The 26,859-nt window shown below is 46.2% G+C and overlaps 1 protein-coding gene across 1 annotated transcript in view; it reads left to right on the top strand.

Annotated features, from left to right (window-relative positions):
* VWF (von Willebrand factor) overlaps positions 1-26,859 on the top strand; it is a 236,274-nt gene that overhangs the window by 69,391 nt on the left and 140,024 nt on the right. The window contains exons 19-21 of the mRNA XM_075344246.1: positions 11,403-11,506; positions 16,529-16,667; positions 17,343-17,477. Coding sequence (XP_075200361.1) covers positions 11,403-11,506; positions 16,529-16,667; positions 17,343-17,477 — 378 coding nt within the window. The remainder of the gene's footprint in view (positions 1-11,402; positions 11,507-16,528; positions 16,668-17,342; positions 17,478-26,859) is intronic.

A 26,859-nucleotide genomic window follows, 5' to 3' on the forward strand; every position in this document is an offset into this window, starting at 1 on the left:
AGGCAGGGATATATAATACTTCCATTTATTGCAAAATTTTTAAATCAGCAGTACCTGTGTCCACAGAATACAAGGTTAACGATCCAACACAAGTCTTGTACGTCATGAATAAGATTTAGCGACTTGCTAATTGTCGAAACGCGTTGGATCGTTAACCTTGTGTGCTGTGAACGCCTGTACTGCTGATTTTAAAATTTTGTAATAAATGGATATTTTATATATCCCTGCCTGCGGTCTGCTGGATTTGCTCTTATAAATGGATTTCGCTATGCGCAAACCTGGGATAAACTGTGCGGACATCATGGTGAAACACCTTAGACTCTAGAAGTGGTGAGCTGGATATTTTTGTGTATGAACTTATACTTTTTTCGTACTTCCTTCCTGCTCTTGTTTTTGATCTTCCTTCCTTTATGTACTTCCTTCCTGCTCTTGTTTTTGACCTAAATTATTGTCTTTTTCTGTATGTGTGTGTGTGTGCTGTGTGACAGAATTTTGATTTTTCCCTTTTCTGTCTTTATCTGTGGGTTTCATCACAGTCCTGTTCCATCTCTCCCTGGGGGGAGGAGGAATAAGATCATTACTGGTTTTTGACTGACCGCCGAGTGGGTAGCAACGCAGAATGTAATGTTTTTCGGGCCGTCAAAATAAACGCGCCCCGCAGGAATCCGTTGCCATCCGTCAAGCTTGTAATGTATGTCTGTGGTGCTGGATTCCGTCGTAATCCGTCTTACGACGGAATCCAGCGCAGGATTCCGTCATGCTCTACTGAGCATGCCCAGCATGTTTGGCACACCCCCTGGGCTGTCCCAAACACAAACGGATCATGACTGATCCGTCAAAAAACGGACGCATAACGGATGTAACGGATGCAACGGATCAGTTTTTTCACAGGATTCCTGTGAAAGGAATCCTGTAAAAAACACATCCGTTGCATCAGTTGACATCTTGAAAACGACTGATCCATTGCTGACGGACCTGACGGATTTAAAACAACTGAAGTGTGAACTTAGCCTAAGCTTGTTTTTCTGTTAATTATAGTTCTAGTGAGAAAATACATGTTTATAGTATCACTCAGTACCACATAGTTTTCTTATCAATGTTTACTGAGAATGTGCGCGTGTTTATAGTATGGTAAAACATCTGAAACCAAGAGCTTTTGGCAAGTGTCATCCGGTGACATATTTGTCCGATGTAGATTGACATCTGAAGAGTTGGCCACTCAGTAGAGTGATACCATATTAGACAAATGGAACCTATTAGGCGGGCTTTGCACGTTGCGACATCGCAAGCCGATGCTGCGATGTCGCACGCGATAGTCCCCGCCCCCGTCGCAGCAGCGATATCTTGTGATTCCTGGAGTAGCGAACATTATCGCTAAGCCAGCTTCACATGCACTCACCTTTCCTGCGACGTCGCTCTGGCCGGCGTCCCGCCTCCTTCCTAAGGAGGCAGGTCGTACAACGTCAGAGCGACATCACACGGCAGACGGCCAATCAAAGCGGAGGGGAGGAGATGAGCAGGATGTAAACATCCCGCCCACCTTCTTCCTTCCGTATAACCGCCGGCGGCAGGTAAGGAGATGTTCCTCGCTCCTGCGGCTTCATACACAGCGATGTGTGCTGCCGCAGGAACGAGGAACAACATCGTACCTGTTGTGGCAGCGTAATTTTGAAAAAGTCGGAGCCTGCACCGATGATACGATAACGATGCTTTTGCGCTCGTTAATCGTATCATCTAGGATTTAAACACTACGATATTGACTGCGACGCCGGATGTGCGTCACTTTCGATTTGACCCCACCGACATCGCACGTGTGATGTTGCAACGTGCAAAGCCGCCCTTAGAGTTTGTGTAATATTTGGTTACACAAGCAATTTCTTTTCAAGTGAGATATAGACTGGTGAAGATTACAGCAAAGTCAGAAGCCTGTTTACCTGTGTAGGGGACGCCGATGACACCACAGTGTGGATCCCGGGAGTTTCTCTGTCTTCGCTGTTTTGCTTCTCACAGCTGATGTTTCCGGACAGATGATGCATGTAACGCCTGGTGAAGTTTCTTCTTATGTAGTGTGTAATGTAAGTACTTTACCTTTGTGATCTATATTATGCAAAAGTGTACGCAATATCACACAATTTCCTGTTTTCTGTAATCATTATAATAAAATTATTCGCCTTCTTTAGAGCCGTATCCGATCCCTTTAAATACTTGGCAAAACATACAGTGTGTCCACCCACATCCTGGTCACCACCATTAACTTGAGAATGGCGGCAGCTATAGGCATAGAAGTGGTGTCTAGGTATAGTAAAGTATCCATGCGCTACGCAATGAAACCACCTATAGCGCCACCTGGTGGATAACAACGGAGTTAGAATTTTTATCTCGAAAACGGAACGAGATAGAGAAAAAAAGTGAATTACAAAGTTGTAGGGCATCATCAATTCAATACGAATCAACACCTTGCATACAGAAATGCTATGATTAGAACGTGTAAAACTCACAAGGCTGCGGACGTGAAGTGATACCTCATGGAGACCTTCCTACAAGTCATTGGGTATGGTGGCTGCGAGGAGTCACCACACACACACCCACACACTCACCTGACCTGACCCCATTGGACTTCTTTCTCTGAGGTCACATCAAACAGCAGGTGTATGCGACCCCTCCACCAACATTGCAGGACCTACGACGACGTATCACAGATGCTTGTGCAAAGGTGTCGCCTACCATATTGCACAACGTGCAGCAAGATACAGTATGCTGTGCAGAGTCCAGATGTGCATTGCAGCTGACGGGGGCCACTTTCAGCATCAGAGTTAAATGCTCGCCATATGCATGACCAGAATTTAATGTTTTGGGGGGGTCATGGGTTTCATATCATAGCATTTCTGTATGCAAGGTGTCGATTCGTACTGAACTGATGATGCCCTACAATTCTTTAATTCACTTTTTTTCTCGTTCTGTTTTCGAGATAAAAATGCTAACGCCGTTGTTTTCCACCAGGTGGCACTATAGGTGGTTTCATTGCGTAGAACATGGCTACTTTACTATACCTAGACACCACTTCTATGCCTATAGCTGCCGCCGTTCTCAGGTTAATGGCGGTGGACAGGATATGGGTGGACACACTGTATATAAAATCACAAGTGATGAAATATCTGCAAACATCTGGAAACCTCAAACTCTGCCTAAAAATAGGAACATAAAAAAAGATCAAGTGAACGTGTAAAATAGAATTTTAGGATATATTCCCCGTGATGATTATTTGCGGAGTTTTTTTTTTATGTTTCTGAATTTCTGCACCTATTATGTAAGTTAAGTTACGTTTTTGAGGGGTTTTTTTGTACTTGCATTTTTGTCTCTTTTTGGTATTTCATGCCTTAAATAAAGCTGTTTTGTTTTTGATACTTACTGTTTTTGGTTTTGAGAAAACTTTATTGATAAAGACATGTGCAGATTCCACCCATTTTACCTGCATTTTTCTGTGTTTGTGGGGAAAACCTAAGGCCGCTTTACACGCTACGACATCGCTAAAGCGATCTCGTTGGGGTCACGGAATTTGTGACGCCCATCCGGCCGCTTTAGCGATGTCATTGCGTGTGACACCTATGAGCGATTTTGAATCGTCGCAAAAATGTGCAAAATCGCTCATCGGTGACATGCCCCCCCCTAATCTCAATTATCGTTGCTGCTGCAGGTACGATGTTGTTTGTTGTTCCTGCGGCAGCACACATGGCTATGTGTGACACCGCAGGAACGAGGAACCTCACCTTACCTGCGGCCGCCGGCAATGAGGAAGGAAGGATGTGGGCGGGATGTTCGTCCCGCCCATCTCTGCCCCTCCGCTTTGATTGGGCGGCCGCTTAGTGACGTTGCTGTGACGCCGAACGAACCGCCCCCTTAGAAAGGAGGCAGTTTGACGGTCACAGCGATGTCGCTAGGCAGGTAAGTAGTGTGATGGGTCCTAGCGATTTTGTGCGCCACGGGCAGCGATTTGCCCGTGACACACAAATGATGGAGGCGGGTACGCACGCTAGCGATTTCGCTAGCGAGATCGCAGCGTGTAAAGCGGCCTTTAGAGTACCTGCAAGAGAAATTTAAGTTGTGGATTTGAATCGCACGCCACGGGTGTTGTGCGGTGTACAGTGTTTCACTCCTTGGGTGTCATGACGGTATCGGACTCTGTTCACACTGCAGAGTCTGACAAACAGCCTGGGATCACTAAGTTGCACAGCCTGTCATGGGCGTTGGCTGGTTCTGGTTTCACTACTCTCCAGTACAGCAGGAGTTAATCCCTGCTGGCTTGTGATCATCTGCTGGGAGCCCAAGTTGCTGATCACCAGCTGCTTTCATCCTGTAAAAGGCTCTAGATACTGGGGCTGAGTGCCGGATATAGCTTCGCTTCCTTGGTTCTTTGAGTTATCCTGTGTATGGTGATCTACCAGTGGTGGTTCTGCGTGGTGTGTGAGTCCTCCAGTTGTGCGTTAATACCCTACCCCTTTTGCTTTACCCCCCTCTTCACATACTGTCCCCCCTTCGTGTTTAAGTGCAGTGTGTGTGAGTTTTTGTTTACCATTGTCTGTGCCTATTTGTGGGGTTTTGGTTACTGGATTTCCGGCCCGCTCCAAGGATGGTGGAGAGTAGTATCAGGGCTCGGACAGGAGACGAGGCCACGTTAGAGGCTCGAACCTGGCTACCATCAAGCCTACCTTTGAGATAAGGGACAGCACAGGTGCCCCAGCCTTATGGTCAGCCTAGGAGCCCCTGTTCCATCTGTACACCCCCATGACAGTGGGTCAGTGTACGCTGAGTAAAAAAGCAGCATCGGCAGAAGATTTCAATAAATCCCATCCACTTTGCTAGAGCTGTAAGCTATTGCTTTTTTGACACAGCGAAAACATGCAGCATCATAAATTTAACAATAATGCATTATGGGCACAAAGCCTAAGAAAGGCACAAATCAAAAATGGTGAAAACACACCACAAACTAGACAAAAAAATATGTAAATGCAATAATGAGTTGAGCCCATGGTGTTTTGAGCAGAGGTTATTTAGGGGCTGATTTCTCACCCACTGGGTCAGTTGCAGAGAATATGTCAAGAGACGTTCCGGAAAGGAGATTACTTCTGTCACTGGTGGACACAGAAAAAAAAGGGCCCCTGTGCAAGGACAATATATGGGCCCTTTTCAGTCCAAGAGCTCATCATAATGCACAATTCCACCTGTTTTGGAGGTAGATATCGGCCCCCTGATCTCTTGGGCCCCACTGACCTCTGTGACTGTCCTGCGCAGAGAAGGCAATGCCCACTCATAAAGAGAGAAGTTTACCACTGAAGAGACAGGGAAGGTGGAAAGTGGCAAGTGTCCTAAGCCTGAAGAAGATGACCATGCTGTGAGGGATGAAGGCCTGAGGTTCAAGCTTGTAATGTGTGACATGTGGTTCCTTCTTCAGAGCCCTTCTTCCTGATAATCTTCTGACAAATCGTTATACTTTTTGCGGCTTCTTGTCTGAGCTTCTAGTGTAATGCTTGGTTCTGACTATAGAGGGCGCTCCAAATTTGACTCTACTTTCTTTTCCTTACATGCCCCATGCGTTTGTTTCTTCAATCACAACAAATTTACCACTGGTGTCACAATGTGACTATAGGTCTCTTGCCTGGTCATGGGAGGACTCCTGGTGAGCGGAGAGGAACAGCGGTAACACCAATGTAGTGTCATGTCGGGGGGATGGGTGGACCCCAGGTGAGCAACACAACACACAGGGTACACCAGGAAAATGATGCAATGGTGGGCCCTCACGCTAGGGGCACCTTCTAGCATTCACCTGAGGCTGAACACTCCCAAACATCCCTATATGGGTCCTTTCCCCCATCGCCGATCACGTGCCTAGGCCCTCGCTTACCCTAAACTCACCCTGGCTCGTGAAGGCCAGTCCTCTTAGACAACACAAGGTAGGTAAGACAAATGGGTGGGAAAGACACAATAACAAGTTCTCCCAGGTTTCTTCACTAAGGAACACCACAGCTGCAATAGAAACCACACCACAGTGATGCGGCAACAAGCTCCTTCAACTGGAAATGTCAGCATAGGTATGAGCTATAGCCGGCATAGGGAGGAGTGAGGAGCGGATATTGATAGCTGATGGGAGTGGCTGCAGCTGAGGTTACAACTACAGTGGAACCTTGCTTAACGAGAACAATCCGTTCTGGGACTGTGCTTGTTAACCAAGTTACTCGTTCAGCAAAGCAAGATTTCCCATAGGAAATCATTGCAATGCAGACAATTCGTTCCACAACATGTTAAATTTCCCATCCTGGTCCCCTATTCTGTCATTCCACACATGCAAAAACACACACAAACTCACACAAACACACACAAACACACATGCACGCATGCACACGCACATATTATATGCTCACCTTACCTTCCGTTCCATTGCCGGTCTCCTGGGACTTGCTGTTCTCTGGTACAGGGCCTGCCTGTGTATCGCGTTACCATAACGACGAGGGAGGAACTTCCCGGCCAGAGCGCTGATGTCAAAGGCAGGAGACGCTTGCCTCTGATTGGCCAGCGCGCTGCCTTTCAGTAGCGGTGACAGGAAGTTCCTCCCGCGTCGCTATGGATGCCGATGCCTGGAGTGGAACGGAGCAGCGAACTACAGGACTCAGGAGGCCGGCGATGAAACGGAAGGTACAGTATATTATGTTATATTATATGCTCACCTTACCTTCCGTTCCATCGCCGGCCTCCTGGGTCTTGTAGTTCGCCGCGAGGACGTCGCGATGTACCCGGGAACTACAAGATCCATGAGGCTGGCGGTGGAACCGGAAGGTAAGGTGAGCATAATACTGTATGTGCGTGCGTGCTAGTGTGTTTTTGCATACATGTGTGTGTTTGTGTGGACTGCAAGTGCGGGTTAGAGCGCGGTGGATGTACGGAACCGGAAGTGTGTGCGGTGAGGACTTCGCTCGTACAGCAAAGATTTCTCGTAAAGCGGGTTACAAATTTACAGAAAGCTTTGCTTGTTAAGTGAAATTCTCGTTAAGTGGGTTACTCGTTAAGCGAGGTTCCACTCTACCTGTTAGATCACTGCAGGATAGAAAGGAAACTTTACCCGTTCAGTGCTGGATGGACTCTAATACGTCTCAACTCAGGGTAAATGAGGAGCGGGCACTAAGGCGGATCTGCGATCCACAGTACACTGCAACCTTCTGATCCCAGATCCCCCTCATGACAAATAGTCAGATTACTTGTAGTTCCATGATGAGTCCTGGAGTGAAATTATAGTGGTGCTTGGGTGGCAGCTGTACCCGGTCACTGGTGCCTATATTTCATACTAAGGCTTACATTGGGGAAGTGATGGGAGACTCAGCTGTTACCGCTCAACATGTGGGAAGTGAAGGCTGCGGTTTATTAAGTGCTAAGTCTGGTAATAAGCAGGTAGCCAAAGCCAGAGAAAGCCTAATTGTTCCTCACCTGCCTACTATTATGTAGTAAAAAATGTATGCAAAATTACATGAACAGTCAAATACAACCAATGGTCACAAACCTGAAATTTCTGTCATCTGTGCCACAAAAAAATCAGGAGGCAGAATTATATTTACGTATAATTAATTTGTTCTGTTATCAACTTTTTTTTTAATTTTCTTTTATATAGTAAACAAATATGTAGATAAAAAAAATTGTAACAAAAAAATACATGCAAAGAAAATAGTATATATATATATATATATATATATATATACAGTTAGGTCCAGAAATATTTGGACAGTGACACAAGTTTTGTTATTTTAGCTGTTTACAAAAACATGTTCAGAAATACAATTCTATATATAATATGGGCTGAAAGTGCACACTCCCAGCTGCAATATGAGAGTTTTCACATCCAAATCGGAGAAAGGGTTTAGGAATCATAGCTCTGTAATGCATAGCCTCCTCTTTTTCAAGGGACCAAAAGTAATTGGACAAGGGACTCTAAGGGCTGCAATTAACTCTGAAGGCGTCTCCCTCGTTAACCTGTAATCAATGAAGTAGTTAAAAGGTCTGGGGTTGATTACAGGTGTGTGGTTTTGCATTTGGAAGCTGTTGCTGTGACCAGACAACATGCGGTCTAAGGAACTCTCAATTGAGGTGAAGCAGAACATCCTGAGGCTGAAAAAAAAGAAAAAATCCATCAGAGAGATAGCAGACATGCTTGGAGTAGCAAAATCAACAGTCGGGTACATTCTGAGAAAAAAGGAATTGACTGGTGAGCTTGGGAACTCAAAAAGGCCTGGGCGTCCACGGATGACAACAGTGGTGGATGATCGCCGCATACTTTCTTTGGTGAAGAAGAACCCGTTCACAACATCAACTGAAGTCCAGAACACTCTCAGTGAAGTAGGTGTATCTGTCTCTAAGTCAACAGTAAAGAGAAGACTCCATGAAAGTAAATACAAAGGGTTCACATCTAGATGCAAACCATTCATCAATTCCAAAAATAGACAGGCCAGAGTTAAATTTGCTGAAAAACACCTCATGAAGCCAGCTCAGTTCTGGAAAAGTATTCTATGGACAGATGAGACAAAGATCAACCTGTACCAGAATGATGGGAAGAAAAAAGTTTGGAGAAGAAAGGGAACGGCACATGATCCAAGGCACACCACATCCTCTGTAAAACATGGTGGAGGCAACGTGATGGCATGGGCATGCATGGCTTTCAATGGCACTGGGTCACTTGTGTTTATTGATGACATAACAGCAGACAAGAGTAGCCGGATGAATTCTGAAGTGTACCGGGATATACTTTCAGCCCAGATTCAGCCAAATGCCGCAAAGTTGATCGGACGGCGCTTCATAGTACAGATGGACAATGACCCCAAGCATACAGCCAAAGCTACCCAGAGTGCAAAAAAGTGGAACATTCTGCAATGGCCAAGTCAATCACCAGATCTTAACCCAATTGAGCATGCATTTCACTTGCTCAAATCCAGACTTAAGACGGAAAGACCCACAAACAAGCAAGACCTGAAGGCTGCGGCTGTAAAGGCCTGGCAAAGCATTAAGAAGGAGGAAACCCAGCGTTTGGTGATGTCCATGGGTTCCAGACTTAAGGCAGTGATTGCCTCCAAAGGATTCGCAACAAAATATTGAAAATAAAAATATTTTGTTTGGGTTTGGTTTATTTGTCCAATTACTTTTGACCTCCTAAAATGTGGAGTGTTTGTAAAGAAATGTGACAATTCCTACAATTTCTATCAGATATTTTTGTTCAAACCTTCAAATTAAACGTTACAATCTGCACTTGAATTCTGTTGTAGAGGTTTCATTTCAAATCCAATGTGGTGGCATGCAGAGCCCAACTCGCCAAAATTGTGTCACTGTCCAAATATTTCTGGACCTAACTGTATATATAATTGCCTTATTCGGTCTGTCTTGCTCCAAAATGACGTCATTACAGTGACAACCGTCGCCACACCGCGCACGCTAAAGAGCCTGCGACCAACGGCTCAGTTAACTGAACAGCCCGAACTACGGGCCGAAAGGACGACGCACAACACTTTTCCCCGCACCCACACGGAGCCTCGACTCCCCGGTGAGTGCTGCACCCCCGGGAGTCCACATCGGCAACCCAGCCGAGACATACCCACCGCTCGCCTCCGCCCCCAACACACATTACCCCACTCGGCTCCACCCCCCTACTCCACACTTCGCATGTATACACTGAACACACACACACACACACACATGAATAGGCACCTGTCCCCAGCCATGCAGTCCCCAGCACTGACGTCCTCAGCGCCATAGCCCCGCTCGGCTCCACCCCCACGCACTCCACCCCCCGCACACATTACCCCGCTCGGCTCCGCCCTCCGCATGTATACACTGAACACACACACACACACACCTGGATAGTCACCTGTCCCCTCCCCCCGCACACATTACCCCACAGGATGGAGGCACATGTCAGGATGGGGGCACATACCTGCATCAGCATGTTTTTACTTAACTTTATACTGGTCATGGCCTTCTTTCATTACAAGCCATGGACATCATTAAACATTAGACTCCTCTATTACAACTGTTCTTTCTGTTGTTTGTCATTTTAAAGCCAATAAACAATTATAAGAATACTAAATTAACCCTAACCCATCCAGACCATTCATTACTTTATTATTCAATCTGCTAACCTACATACACATTCTAGACTAATACGTTAGAATCGGGCCACCTTCTAGTATATATATATATATATGTGTATATATATAAAAATAAGTTTTTTCCTTTTCCTTATACTTTCGGGTCATGGTACACTGTCTCCACTAGATGGCAGAAAACTACAGGACAAAAAATGCACAATAAGTAAATAAAGTAAAAAAAGACCTTGAGAGTGTGTAATATATGTGTTACATTATTTAGTTATGTTATTTAGTTACATTTATTTTTATATATTTTTTATATTTATATACATCTAAAGATACACTATATAAACAAAAAAAGTGTAAATATATACATATCACAGTCACATATTATTTTAATTTAATTATTAATTACTATTATTTCTATTGTATTATTATTATCATTATTATTATTTATTGTCTTTAGTAATTATTATTATTCTTTTATATGTATATACATTATTAAATTATTATATATTTTTATACTTAATATTATTTATTTATGTTATTTAGTTACATTTATTTTTATATATTTTTTATATTCATATACATCTAAAAATACACTATATAAACTAAAAAAAAGTTTAAATATATACATATCACAGTCACATATTATTTTAATGTAATTGTATTAATTACTATTATTATTTATATTATATTATTATCATCATTATTATTTATTTTCTTTATTAATTATTATTATTTTATATGTATATACATTATTAAATTATTATAATTATAATTATTCTATTATTATTATTTTGTCATTATTAGCTTTATTATTTTCTTTATTACCATTATTATTCATTATTATTACAATAATTATATCATTATTAATATATTAGAATATTATTATTATTATTTTGTTATTATTAGCTTTAGTATAATTATTAGTCATTATTATTGCAATTATTCTATTATTATTATTTTATCATTATCTTTATTATTATCTTTATTATCATTATTAGTCATTGTTATTACAATTATTCTAGCATTATTAATGTATTATTATTATTAATAATAATAATAATAATTGATCATCATTATCTTTATCATTATTAGTCATTATTACAATTATTCTATCATTATTAATGTATTATTATTATATTTTTTATATATTTTATTATTATTATTATTATTATTATTATTATTGTCTGTCGGTGACATATTAGTGTTATTTTTTGCAAGATGCTAAAACCTGACAACACAATATAATTCTCTGTCTTTATTGCTTTTCTCCATGTTTAGGTCCGCCATAATAACAGGTGCATATTTCCTCACAAGTGTCCTTGTAGACATGCTGGGAAGGATTATGCTCCGGGGGAGACAGTGATCCAAGATTGTAACACATGGTAAATATACAGAACTGAATAATTGCTGCTAAAATCAGGGTAGATGTATTGTCTCTGCTGCCAATAGCAACCAATCTCAGCGCAGCTTTCACTTTACTAGAGCAGTTTAAGAAATGAAAGCTGTGTTGTGATTGGTTGCTATTGGCAACAAAGACCGGTTTTATTTATGACACTGTGATATATGAGACCTATCGGAGTTTCCACATTTACAAGGAGATTTTTATTTTCATCATTAAGGAAAGAATTTGGCCTGGTCTCAGGGCCATAATAAGGTTTTTTGAATCCTTATTTCACCTTAGGCCTCCCTCACACGTCCATTGCAAAAACACAAGTGTTGCACGGTCCGTTTTGTCTATCCATGTGTATGTGTGTGTCACCCGTGCAACACTGAAAAGAATAGTTTGGATACAATATGTAAAAAGTGTGCAAAGATGGATGGATGGATGGATGGATGGATGGATAAATGGATGGATAAATGGATGGATGGATGGATGGATAAATGGATGGATGGATGGATAAATGGATGGATGGATAAATGGATAGATGGATGGATGGATGGATGGATGGATGGATGGATAGATGGATGGATAGATGGATGGATGGATAAATGGATGGATGGATAAATGGATGGATGGATAAATGGATAGATGGATGGATAAATGGATGGATGGATGGATGGATAAATGGATGGATGGATGGATAGATGGATGGATGGATAAATGGATGGATAAATGGATGGATGGATAAATGCATAAATGGATGGACGGATGGATGGATGGATGGATAAATGGATGGATAGATGGATAGATGGATAGATAGATGGATGCATTTTAGATGGATGGATGGATAGATGGATAGATGGATGGATGGATGGATGAATAGATGGATGGATGGATGGATAGATGGATGGATGGATAGATGGATAGATAGATGGATGGATAAATGGATAGATGGATAGATAGATGGATGGATAAATGGATGGATGGATAAATGGATGGATGGATAAATGGATGGATGGATAAATGGATGGATAGATAGGAGGATAGATGGATAGATAGGAGGATAGATGGATAGAAAAATAAATAAATGGATAGCTTGTACAGCTATTTAGCCAAATAAATAAATAATTAAATGAAAAACAACTATGTGGGGTCCCCCCATTTTTGATAAACAGCACTGGAAAACCAGACAGCTATGGGCTGAAACCCTAACCTGTCTTCCTTACCTTGGCTGGTTATCACAAATAGAGGAGACCTCAAGCTATTTTTTTTTAATAATTTATTTAAATATTAAAAAACAGCATGAAATCCCATCTATTATTGATAAGCAGCCAAGGTAAAGCAGGCAGCTGGGGTTAGTATTATCAGTCTGGGAAGGTCCATATTTATATGGCTCTTCCCAGCCTAAAAATAGCAGCTAGAAGCCGCCCAAGAAGTGGCACATCACATTAGATGCACCAATTCTGTTGTTGTATCTGGGTCTTCTTGATTGCCCTGGTGCGGTAGCAATCAGGGTAATATATTTGGGGTTGATGTCAGCTGTGAATTTGTCAGCTGGCATCAAGCCCACGGGTTGGTAATGGAGAGGCATCTATCAGGCACCTCCATTACTAACCCAGTAGATATAAAGAGAAATAAAAAAACTCCCAAAAAGTCAGCGATCTACCCTGCACTTCTGTGTGTATTCACACCTCCCTCTTGTTTCTGGGTCCCTATCTTAATAGTGTTGCCTTCAAAAGCAAATCAAATCCTAGATACACCCTGCACCACACCTACCAGGCACACCAGTGGACGGCTTGAGTGGAATAGAGTCGCCCACCTGAGGAGTCAGGGTGGGGAGGTGAGGAGTGTAGTCAGTTGAGAGAGAGAGAGTAGTCAGAGAGGGTGAGAGAGAGGAAGTTGGGAGCGGTGGCTCCTGGAGAAGCTATCTAGGTTGCAGACGGTGGTCTTGGCCTAGAGGAGTCGGACCCCCGCTCGCAGGGAATTGTGGCAAGGTGCCTGGACCTGTCGAGGAGGACAGCCGACAGCCTAGCACTGCCAACGGTCGGGGGCCGAAGGCACGACGGGGTACGCGGACCCTAGGTCGGGGAGTAGCTTCCGGCAACCCGACAATTCACCTGAGGAGAACGGAGCCTTTATGATCGGACTTTCCAATCCAAAACGGTCCAGAAAATCCAAACATGAGCCCTGAGAGCAAGCTCCCACACTTAGCCACAGTGAGGAGCGGGGCCTGGCAAGTTCCATACTACTGGGCCACCACGTTGAAGTTAAACTTAGTGCCAGGAGGCAGGTCACGGATCACCAGGCAACACTATAACGAACGGGACATGGATGAGCTCCCCTCAGCGGCAGCGGTACCCAGAGAAATGGTTTACCCGGTTGTCAGCGCCAGCTTATGAACTGAGTGAGTACGAGAGTGACCCCCTGCATCCCACGGCACCCCACACCGAGTCCCCGGGGCATCCCCCTTACCCGTGAAGGGCTACGACACCATGCTACCCCACTTCATCACCCCGGGTACTCCCAACGGCAGCGGCGCTACTCATAAATTACCGTACACCATGGGTGGCGTCACAAACTATACATCAACTCCCCTGTAAATACCCCCTTTTCATTTGAGTTGCCGCATGACCCCGGGTCCGGAGACCCTCGAGCCACAGCGAACCCGGATCCGAGCAGCTCGGCTGCTTCCACGGGGGTGGCACAGCTGCATGAGAAGCGAATGAGTGAGGAGGAGAGAAGGAAAACTTGGGAGGACCGGAGATTATGTGTTGGAGTGTAGCGGGTGATTAGTTCAGAGATACAGTATACAGAGGAGACTGATTATGGATGGCTTTATATGTCAGTATTAGTAGTTTGACTTGGATACGGTGGAGGATTTGGAGCCAATGGAGGGATTTGCAGAGAGAAGAAGTGGGGTGGTAGGGAGGAGTAAGGTGGATCAGTTGGGCACCAGAGATAAGGATGGACTGAACAGGTGTGGGGGTGTTAGCAGGGGAAGGCCACATATAATACAATATACAGTGCCTACAAGTAGTATTCAACCCCCTGCAGATTTAGCACAATGAGCTTCAGATGTTTGGATTAATTATCTCTTTTTCCAGCCTTTTCTGACTAATTAAGACCCTCCCCTAACTTGTGAACAGCACTCATACTTGGTCAACATGGGAAAGACAAAGGAGCATTCCAAGGCCATCAGAGACAAGATCGTGGAGGGTCACAAGGCTGGCAAGGGGTACAAAACCCTTTCCAAGGAGTTGGGCCTACCTGTCTCCACTGTTGGGAGCATCATCCGGAAGTGGAAGGCTTATGGAACTACTGTTAGCCTTCCACGGCCTGGACAGCCTTTGAAAGTTTCCACCCGTGCCAAGGCCAGGCTTGTCCGAAGAGTCAAGGCTAACCCAAGGACAACAAGGAAGGAGGTCCGGGAAGATCTCATGGCAGTGGGGACATTGGTTTCAGTCAATACCATAAATAACGTACTCCACCGCAATGGTCTCCGTTCCAGATGAGCCCGTAAGGTACCTTTACTTTCAAAGCGTCATGTCAAAGCTCGTCTACAGTTTGCTCATGATCACTTGGAGGACTCTGAGACAGACTGGTTCAAGGTTCTGTGGTCTGATGAGACCAAGATCGAGATCTTTGGTGCCAACCACACACGTGACGTTTGGAGACTGGATGGCACTGCATACGACCCCAAGAATACCATCCCTACAGTCAAGCATGGTGGTGGCAGCATCATGCTGTGGGGCTGTTTCTCAGCCAAGGGGCCTGGTCATCTGGTCCGCATCCATGGGAAGATGGATAGCACGGCCTACCTGGAGATTTTGGCCAAGAACCTCCGCTCCTCCATCAAGGATCTTAAGATGGGTCGTCATTTCATCTTCCAACAAGACAACAACCCAAAGCACACAGCCAAGAAAACCAAGGCCTGGTTCAAGAGGGAAAAAATCAAGGTGTTGCAGTGGCCTAGTCAGTCTCCTGACCTTAACCCAATTGAAAACTTGTGGAAGGAGCTCAAGATTAAAGTCCACATGAGACACCCAAAGAACCTAGATAACTTGGAGAAGATCTGCATGGAGGAGTGGGCCAAGATAACTCCAGAGACCTGTGCCGGCCTGATCAGGTCTTATAAAAGACGATTATTAGCTGTAATTACAAACAAGGGTTATTCCACAAAATATTAAACCTAGGGGTTGAATAATAATTGACCCACACTTTTATGTTGAAAATGTATTAAAATTTAACTGAGCAACATAACTTGTTGGTTTGTAAGATTTATGCATCTGTTAATAAATCCTGCTCTTGTTTGAAGTTTGCAGGCTCTAACTTATTTGCATCTTATCAAACCTGCTAAATCTGCAGGGGGTTGAATACTACTTGTAGGCACTGTATGTGGCCATATAATGGTCCAAACTGAAGTAAATGAAGAACAATTATTTTTCAGGTGAAACTCAACGATATATGATGACCTTTGTCATCCAATGCCACATCGTCAACTTTTCAGAAGAAGTTTAGTCCGATAGTCGCGAGTCTATGAAAGATCTTTGTATAAAATAATGTTTACAGAAGATCCCCAGAACGATCTTTCATCTTTCATTCTACTCTTCTGAAGAATGTTTTTTTTTATTGTTTGGATTGTGTATACGCTGTTTTGGGTGTGGACAATACAACTAGTGATGTCCTAGTCACCATAATAGAAACATATTCCCATTCTGATCTCGTTAACACTAAATCAACTATTAATTTGGAAACGTATCAGGGTATAATAGCCCGAGAATTACTCAGAGACAGTCATATTATGTTTCAGAATCATCCTAAATTGGTCACTTGGGTTTAGTAATGCATTTTATTATGTGTACCCCATAAATTGTAGCGTATAAGCCTATCTGTACCATGGGTTAATTGTTAAACAAATTGTTCTACATGAACGTCATCAAAACAGCTGATGTTATGGATTTCTGTAAATTAATGTATGGATATGACTATCTATCTGCCAACTAAACCAGAATTTGGTTTTCAGTGTATGTCGTGATAGAACGTGGGAATGTACGAAAAATGTTTGCCCCAGCACGTGCTCAGCCATCGGAGTGTCACACTACTTCACATTTGATGGCATGGTCTACAACTTCCCTGGAGACTGCCAATATGTTTTAGCTCAGGTAAGACTTAGGCGAGCTTTGCAAACTGCGACATTGCAGGCCAATGCTGCGATGCCGAGTGCGATAGTCCCCGCCCCCGTCGCAGCAGCGATATGTGGTGATAGCTGGCGTAGCGAAAATTATTGCTACGCCAGCTTCACACACACACTCACCTGCCGTGCGACGTCCCTGTGGCCGGCGACCCGCCTCCTTGTTAAGGGGGCGGGTCGTGCGGCGTCACTGCGGCGTCACACGGCAGGCGGCCAATCGGATCGGAGGGGCGGAGATGAGCAGGATGTAAACATCCTGCCCACCTCCTTCCTTCCGCATAACCTACGGGAGCCGCGGTGACGCCGGTAGGAGATGTTCCTCGCTCCTGCGACTTCACACACAGCGATGTGTGCTGCTGCTGGAGCGAGGAACAACATCGGACCGTCGCGTCATCGTAATTATGAATTACACCGACGCTGCACCGATGATACGATTACGACGCTTTTGCGCTCGTTAATCGTATCATCTAGGCTTTACACACTGCGATGTCGCATGCGATGCCGGAAGTGCGTCACTTTCAATTTGACCCCACCGACATCGCACCTGCAATGTCGTAGTGTGCAAAGTGCCCCTTAGACATAGCAGTAGTCCAACATGCCAACAATGAATAATTCCATTCATGTTTAACAAAAGGTTGTCTTCTAGGATTTCTGTGGTGGAGAACCAGGAAGCTTCCGTATTCTTGTGGGAAATGTTGGTTGTGGATTCACCGGAGACAGATGTTCCAAGAGGATCACAATTCTCTTTAGAAATGGAGAAATTGAGTTAGAAAATGAGCAGGTAGGTACATGGGAGTACACAGAAATCACAGAATCACATAAATCTGTAACGATTTGAGAATACACGCAACGAGCGGCGTAACACAGAGGGAACAGCAGGGTAACAATACAACGGAGGGCCCTGAAGCTAGGGAGAGGGAATCAGGGTCACCTCCTAATTCTCACCTAGGCTGATCACTGTTCTCGCTAAAGGCCCTAGACGGGTCCTTCCACTGTATGCTGATTATGTGTCTAGAACCTTGCTGGCCATGAACGCACCCTAACTATTGACATAGTCATGTTGTTTGCGTCATCCCCAGTGCCCCCCTCAAGTGTCATGCTATATTTCAACCTTCCCCGAAGTGTGAACCCCAGTGTTACTTAAGTGTTATATTCAGTGTCTAACCCTAAGTGTCAGCCCAGTGACCCCTAAAATGACAGTACCAATTCTCCTCTAGATTTTATCTCCAGTGTCCCCTTAAGTGTCAGTCCAGTGACCCCTACAATGACAGTACCAATTCTCCTCTAGGTGTTATCTCCAGTGTCCCCTTAAGTGTCAACCCAGTGACTCCCTAAAGTTCCATTCTCAGTACTTCTTTAGGTGTTATCCCCAGTACCCCCATAAGTGTTTGCCTCATTGTCTGCCTAAAGTGTCAATCCCAGTGTCCCCTTAGGTATTATCCCCAGTGCTCTCCTAAATATTGGCTTTGGTGCTTCCTAAAGTGTGTGTGCGAGCGCTCCCTCTAGTATAAGTCATGTAGTTCCCTCTCTAGTGTAAGCCACTGTGTCCCCCTAAAGCAGGCTTTATACACTGCGATATCAGTCCCGATATCGCTAGAGTGGGTACCCGCCCCCATCTGTTGCGCGACACGGGCAAATCGCTGCCTGTGCCGCACAACATCGCCCAGACCCGTCACACATACTTACCTGCCCGGCGACGTCGCTGTGACCAGCGAACCGCCTCCTTTCTAAGGGGGCGGTTCGTGCGGCGACACAGCGACGTCACAGAGCAGCCGCCCAATAGCAGCGGAGGGGCGGAGCTGAGCGGGACATAACATCCCGCCCACCTCCTTCCTTCCGCATAGCGGCCGGGAGGCAGGTAAGGAGAGCTTCCTCGTTCCTGTGGTGTCACACGGAGCGATGTGTGCTGCCGCAGGAACGAGGAACAACCTCATAACTGCTGCAGTAACGATTTTTGAGAATGAACCCCCATGTCACCGATGAGCGATTTTGCACGTTTTTGCAACGATGCAAAATCGCGCATCGGTGTCACACGCAACGGTATCGCTAATGCGGCCGGATGTGCGTCACCAATTCCGTGACCCCAACGAGTTCGCATTAGCGATGTCGTAGCGTGTAAAGCCCCCTTAAGTGTCTCCCAATGCCCCTTCTAGTGTAAGTCACAATGCTCAATCCGGTGGGTGGCATGGTGATCCCTCTAGTTCAATCCTGATTGCCCTACTGTTCCTCTTAGTTGTTAACTTTGATGTCCTACAGCCCAGAAAATCTACCATATATACTTCCTCCTTCATGACGTATCATTTACTCCATCAATACAACGTTGTTCTTCCAAACCTTGTCCAGACACCTCCAACATGACTCCTCTCTTCATTTCCTAAAACTTTGCACTGCTGTTTGTTAAGGGCGGGAGGAACGGACTCAGTAGATGCTAGGCCTCGCCTCTTTTGCCCTGCGGAACCACCCAGGAGGAGCAATCACATTCTCCGAATTGTTATTTTTTTATCAAAAATTTCAGAGGAACTTGGGAGAACCAGCTGGCGCCCTTCATTGATAGTGAGTCTCTCAACCCTTAGAATTTGGTTACAAGAGGACCTTTCCTGTCCTGCATTACCTAGACAATTAATAATTTCAATGGACATTGTGTGATGCTTAATTTTCCTTGTGGTGGAACTGCAGGGAATTTAGGTATTTACTGCCACGATTACCCATACACCGTGTGCAGAATTATCAGGCAAATTGTATTTTAGAGGATTTTTTTTTATTATTGATCTACAACTATGTTCTCAATCAACCCAAAAGACTCATAAATATCAAAGCTTAATATTTTTGGAAGTTGGAGCAGTGTTTTTTTAGATTTGGCTATCTTAGGAGGATATCTGTTTGTGAAGTTGACTCGCCCACCCCAGGGCTATGGGACACCCGGTGCCAGGCCGGACTAGTCTGGGGGTCGTCAGTGGTGGCGGGGCCCGACTCCGTGGCCCTGGTGGGTGTCAATTAAATATGGCTGGTGACTTGGGGGTGAATACAGTTTGTGTTCGTGACGCCACCTGTGGTATGCGGCTATTAAGCCGCCGCCGCTGTATGAGGCCTCCGAGGTGATGAAATGGCAGCAATGATGGTACTGCTCCCCACAGGTGGAGCGGTGCCCCGGGGACACTGTTGGTGCTCATAAGTGTCTATGCAGATAAATAACTGAGGCAACACCAGGGGTGCAGTTTCAAGGTCTTTACTCACAGTTCTTGTCAAGGCCTGCAGGAGCCTTTGGACTGCTGGAACCACCGTCAGGAACCTCCGCCGATCCCGGGTAGATCTTGGGGTAAATGCCAGTGCACCCCTCTAATTGTGTCCTTTCTCAGCTGACTTCACTAGCCTTGCCTTTTGTGGCTGAACCTGGCTCGGCCTCCACTGCAGCCTCTGGGCTGGGAGCTCGCCTGTCGGTATTCGCCCCTTTTCCTGAGATTCTTGCTGTGGGCTTTGGTCCGGGGAGCATGCGGCTTTCCCCGGACCTCGGTCTTTTAACTTTTGGAGATGGCTTCTCCTCCTCCAGTGACTAGGGACCGTCCCCTGGATGCAGCTTGATCCCTCCACCGATGTTCCTGTGGAACAGGCCACCAGCTCTGAAGCTATCTGTGGCCCTGGAATCCCTTCGTTCCCTGCTTGGTGTCACCTGGACCCTCTGAGTCCCAGGGTCTTCACCAGGAAGCGTCACTTTCTTCTCTCTTTAGCTCCTGCCTGACTAGAGCTCTTTTTCTACTCTCTGTTTCTCTCCTTCTCTGTTGCGGACACTCTGAACTCACAGAGCTCCTTTCTCTTTCACAGCTACATGCTGGCTCCTCACTCTCTCACTCTCTGAGGTAAACTGAAACTCTGACCTTCCTCTCTGCTCTACACTCGGCTGGCTCTTCCCACCCCCCGGTTGCTAAGCTACCACCCTATGGGAGCAGGGATGGGTCTTACGACCCCTCCCAGCATGCAGCATGGGAGGGTTGCTGCCACTGTCCCTGGTCCCAGTCTGTGCCTAGCAATGGGTGTAGTGCAGTTTTACCTGTGAACTGGCATGTACCCCTTTCCTTACCCAGGATGGGACATCACACCTTTGACTGGGGTGCAATGTCTCTGTGGCGACGGAAGCCTCAGGGGCGCCACACTGCCCCACAGCGAATCCCAGCATGTCCTCGGGCTGAAATAACAAAAACATTGGAAGAAACTGCAAAATTTTGTTATGCATAAAACATTAAAACTTTAGGACATTACATCCCTTTATGGGAGGCACATAAATAACACATTCACCGGGGACCACATTCCAGTCCAGTGGCCCGGTAACACATAAACAGGGGGGGGTCATCTTCAAAAAGAACAGGGGACAAGGATTCAGGATAAGGGTGTCATCTTCGAAAAGAACAATGGGCAGACATTCAGGGGCTATGTACTGTCCTGACTCCATTAACTCCTTGTCGTCCTCCACCAGGGGCTCCGACCCTTGATGGCGCCCACTGGGACTCCGACCTAGCGACGGTCAACAAGTCAGACAAGGTCCTCCTCCTTCCACCTCTTGTGCTGGGTGGCGTCTCCTGGAGAACTTAGGGACGTTCAACAAAGGCAGGAGGCATTATTTCTGGAGCAGGTCCTTTAAAACTTTCAACTCGAACGTTTAACTTCAGGGGTTAACTTACGGATGCAGTTAGCATTGCAGGGGACCGTACTGTGCCAATGTTGTACGGGACACCGGACTTCTCCAGGAACAATACATCCCCGGGCTCTGAACCTCCAGTGGGAATGGTGGCGGGGGCAGCGTACACGGTACCTCTTGATCCCGGAGTGGTGCTTCACAGGGCTCACTCGTCACGGTGCTGTCGGGTCCTGGCTCCCAGCTGAGGAGGGATGCCGTGGGGGTCTGCGTGGCTTTATCTTCACGCGACACGGCTGCTGCGGCGGCCCTCTGTTCCTGGGCCCACACCATGGCGACCATCCTCCGGACTTCTGCCTTCCAGTCGAGCACCTGCTGCAGCGTCTGTGCTCTCACCCGGACACAGAATCGACCCAGCTCCCGCTCCAACCAGGCAGCGGTTCCCGCGGGGAGCTCACTCGGGCCGCGATCCTCCACATCAAAAGCCACTCCGCCTCCTCCACTTCGGAGTCCCGCCATGCCGCCGACAGGGCTGAACGCAGACATCTTCCGTCCGCTCTCCATAGCGGGCACCGCTTCGCGCGCTTCCTTGCAAGATCAAAGGGGGCGGGGCTTACTTTCGCGCTCTTTCTGCAGACACGCCCCTCTTCTTCCCGCGCTCAGCCAGGCTAATGGCGGCAGTTTTTTTCAGTAAAACACAGTTCTTTCACAGTCTTTTCAGGCGCACAGTACCCGGTGGGTCCGGGCACGAAATCCTGTTCGTGACGCCAAAGTTGACTCGCCCACCCCAGGGCTATGGGACACCCGGTGCCAGACCGGACTAGCCTGGGGGTCGTCAGTGGTGGCGGGGCCCGACTCCGTGGCCCTGGTGGGTGTCAATTAAATATGGCTGGTGACTTGGGGGTGAATAAAGTTTGTGTTCGTGACGCCACCTGTGGTATGCGGCTATTAAGCCGCCGCCGCTGTATGAGGCCTCCGGGGTGATGGAATGGCAGCAATGATGGTACTGCTCCCCACAGGTGGAGCAATACCCCGGGGACACTGTTGGTGCTTGTAAGTGTCTATGCAGATAAATAACTGAGGCAACACCAGGGGTGGAGTTTCAAGGTCTTTACTCACAGTTCTTGTCAAGGTCTGCAGGAGCCTTTGGACTGCTGGAACCACCGTCAGGAACCTCCGCCGATCCCGGGTAGATCTGGGGGTAAATGCCAGTGCACCCCTCTAATTGTGTCCTTTCTCAGCTGACTTCACTACCCTTGCCTTTTGTGGCTGAACCTGGCTCGGCCTCCACTGCAGCCTCCGGGCTGGGAGCTCGCCTGTCGGTATTCGCCCCTTTTCCAGAGATTCTTGCTGTGGGCTTTGGTCCGGGGAGCATGCAGCTTTCCCCGGACCTCGGTCTTTTAACCTTTGGAGATGGCTTCTCCTCCTCCAGTCACTAGGGACCGTCCCCTGGATGCAGCTTGATCCCTCCACCGATGTTCCCTGTGGCCCTGGAATCCCTTCGTTCCCTGCTTGGTGTCACCTGGACGCTCTGAGTCCCAGGGTCTTCACCAGGAAGTGTCACTTTCTTCTCTCTTTAGCTCCTGCCTGACTAGAGCTCTTTTTCTACTCTCTGTTTCTCTCCTTCTCTGTTGCTTTCTTTCTCTGTTGCGGACACTCTGAACTCACAGAGCTCCTTTCTCTTTCACAGCTACATGCTGTCTCCTCACTCTCTCACTCTCTGAGGTAAACTGAAACTCTGACCTTCCTCTCTGCTCTACACTCGGCTGGCTCTTCCCACCCCCCGGTTGCTAAGCTACCCCCCTATGGGAGCAGGGATGGGTCTTACGACCCCTCCCAGCATGCAGCATGGGAGGGTTGCTGCCACTGTCCCTGGTCGCAGTGTGTGCCTAGCAATGGGTGTAGTGCAGTTTTACCTGTGAACTGGCATGTACCCCTTTCCTTACCCAGGATGGGACATCACACCTTTGACTGGGGTGCAATGTCTCTGTGGCGACGGAAGCCTCAGGGGCGCCACACAGGTAACTATTACTGTGCAGGATTATTAGGCAACTTAATAAAAACCAAATATATTCCCATCTCACTTGTTTATTTTCACCAGGTAAACCAATATAACTGCACAAAATTTAGAAATAAACATTTCAGACATGCAAAAACAATCCCCCAAAAATAGTGACCAATATAGCCCCCTTTCTTTATAATAACACTCAGCAGCCGACCATCCATAGATTCTGTCATTGCTTGATCTGTTTACGATCAACATTGCATGCAGCAGCCACCACAGCCTCCAGACACTGCTCCGAGAGGTGTACTGTTTTCCCTCCCTGTAGATCTCACATTTTATGAGGGACCCCAGGTTCTCTATGGGGTTCAGATCAGGTGAACAAGGGGGCCATGTCATTATTTTTTCATCTTTTAGACCTTTACTGGCCAGCCACGACGTGGAGTAGTTGGATGCATGTGATGGAGCATTGTCCTGCATGAAAATCATGTTTTTCTTGAATGATACCAACTTCTTCCTGTACCACTGCTTGAAGAAGTTGTCTTCCAGAAACTGGCAGTAGGTCTGGGAGTTGAGCTTCACTCCATCCTCAACCTGAAAAGGTCCCCCAAGTTGATCTTTGATGATCCCAGCCCATACCAGTGCCCACCTCCAACTTGCTGGCGTCTGAGTCGGAGTGGAGCTCTCTGCCCTTTACTGATCCAGCCTCTGGCCCATCCATCTGGCCCATCAAGAGTCACTCTCATTTCATCAGTCCATAAAACCTTTGAAAAATCAGTCTTAAGATATTTCTTGGCCCAGTCTTGACGTTTTATCTCATGTGTCTTGTTCAGAGGTGGTGGTTTTTTAGCCTTCTTTACCTTGGCCATGTCCCTGAGTATGGCACACCTTGTGCTTTCTGATACTCCAGTAACGTTGCCGCTCTGAAATATGGCCAAACTGGTGGCAAATGGCATCTTGGCAGCTTCACGCTTGATTTTCCTCAATTCATGGGCAGTTATTTTGCGGCTTTTTTGCCCATCACGATTCTTGCGACCCTGTTGGCTATTTAATAAATTAGCAATCCAAATATAAATAGGTACAAATCAGCATATAAATTACACCTTTATTCCTAAACTTGTAGGAGCAATAGTGTTTACTCCAAAACACACAAGTCAGGTACTGAAAGCCATCACTAATAAAAAACACCCTGGTCAGGTAAGTTGACCCCAATAGGTACGCACCCGAGGGGGTCACATATAGTGATGGCCACTAGAAATAACAAACACATGCAAAAAAACTAAACAAACATAAATGAAAATTGATGTTGCTGTAGACAAAGGACAGTGGTCCAATTGGCCAAAAAACACAACAAACTAAATAATACCTAAAAAAACAAAACAAGGTGCAATGCACTCCATTGACTGACAATGGTCAGACATACAGGTACATGAAATGCAATTGAATTTTAGGCATTAAAAAAGGAATGGTCTCACCCAATCCCTTTTGATGGAGGGAGATGCAGTCTCTTGGTCCTGAGTAGTGGATACGGTCGCCATATACTGGCCCTACCACCTACCAAATATAAAATAACAAAAGACTGCTGCCCCAAACTTCCGTCCTAACAAGGACGGACCACAACTAGGTCTCAAGCTGGACCCCTATGCTGACCCTGATGACATCCCGGCGTCCCGACGCGTTTCGTCACTAAGACTCCTCAGGGGACATGATAATCGTCAGTCAGGTCCTTGCTGCCAGCCCTCACCAAACCATAGTGTCAAAGGTTCTGGCGTGGTCAATATTAGGGTCATTTAAACCTATGGGTGGTATCATTGCTCCAATCAGAAACCACATTCCACCTGATGCTTATTCAATCAAAGTCACGTGGATATCCTCATGTGGGTTTGGAATAAACACATGAAAAGCACACCCCCTATGTGATGTCACTGGCACTCCACCTAGGTGACGTCCACATTCTCAAAGAGAGCTGGTCCAATCAACACTTAGGTGTACACCTGCGATAGGTGCACATACAGGAGTCCTCCCCATAACCCCTCCAATAGAGTATCAACTCACATTCGGCCGGGGAAGTACGTCGCACGTGCGCCGGCATCAGGGGGGCGGAACTTCCTCTATAATCAGGCGTCTGTTCACATCCGGCCAGGGATGCCCATCCAGTGTGCACCAGCGTCAGAGGGGAGGGACTTCCTCTCTAGCCGGATAATGATTCACTTCCGACCGGGGAAGCACATCCCATGTGCACCAGTATCAGGGCGGGACTTCCTCTCCTCAGATGATGATTCATATCCGGCCGGGGACGCATATCTCATGTGCGCCAATAGCAGGGGGGAGGGAATTTCCTATGGGCCGTAATCATGTGATCGGGAGTTTGCCGCATCACTTCCGGTCCATCGTGTCAGTCATTCCACCTCCGAAGCGACTCCCACATGCATCAACAATAGGGGAGGTACTCCCATTATGCATGGCCGCGTCATCGGAGGTGGGCGTCAAGACTGCACCACGCATACCCACCCACTCCATGCCTAGTATGGAGATAAGAGGACCACCCCCTCTCCATAAGGATACGGTCCGAACGACATATGCCTGCCATAACATGCATAGCCTCCCACCCCCATAGACGACAACAGTACAGGGGCAAGATGTTACACAAGGACATATAGCAAACAAGGATGGCACTGTATGGGGGATATCTGGGCCCGGTTGATTATTAAGGACCTGATAAGCTCGATTGTCTTTAAAGTCCAAGATATCCCTATTATACTGTTTATGTTTTCGTTCCTTAAGATGGTACTGGAATCTTTCCAAACTATCCTGTAATTTCTTTTCTTTACTGGTAAAGTCTGGCTCACCAGAGTATTTTTTAGTGACTTCTATAGACTCCCTAAGTTTGGCGTTCAGCTGTGAGAGAGTGGCCCTCTCCTCCTCCAGCATAATCTGCATCAATCTCAGGGAGCTATTGGTGGCCTCTTTTTCCCAATTAGCCACAAAAGAAGCACTCTTATACCGTGGCCCAACTGACAGTTGAATTCTCAGGCCCCTTGGGACTATTCCAGCCTTAATGTAACTCTCAAGGGACTGAACCTCCCACCAAGAGGCAATTTGGTCCCTATATACTTGAGTCAATTCATTAAAGGCTGCCCCATAGGACGGTATATATTTCTTCTGTGTGAACTCTTTATCAGAAAAGACATTTCTGGCCTCAGCCAACCATTCCTCAGTATTTAGACCAGTGGAGAGGAACCCTGCCATCACCATGTAATAAATTAGCAATCCAAATATGGAGTGTAGTTCGCTGCCACCTCAATCGTATTATACCTATTTATTGGAATTATGGCAAGGACTGTATTTTTGCCTCCTTTTACCTTTCATCAACAATTGTCACAAGTATTATGTATGCTTCTGCCAACTGCAGCCGCATACATGTGTGATAATATTATAACACCTCGTGGATTTGACTATCCTGATGGGTTGGATCTATTTACTGTAACCTCTATTTTTAAGATATTCAGGTGTCTGTGATACCGCCTAACATAC

Source organism: Anomaloglossus baeobatrachus, chromosome 4, assembly GCF_048569485.1.
Source record: "Anomaloglossus baeobatrachus isolate aAnoBae1 chromosome 4, aAnoBae1.hap1, whole genome shotgun sequence".
NCBI lineage: Eukaryota > Metazoa > Chordata > Amphibia > Anura > Aromobatidae > Anomaloglossus > Anomaloglossus baeobatrachus.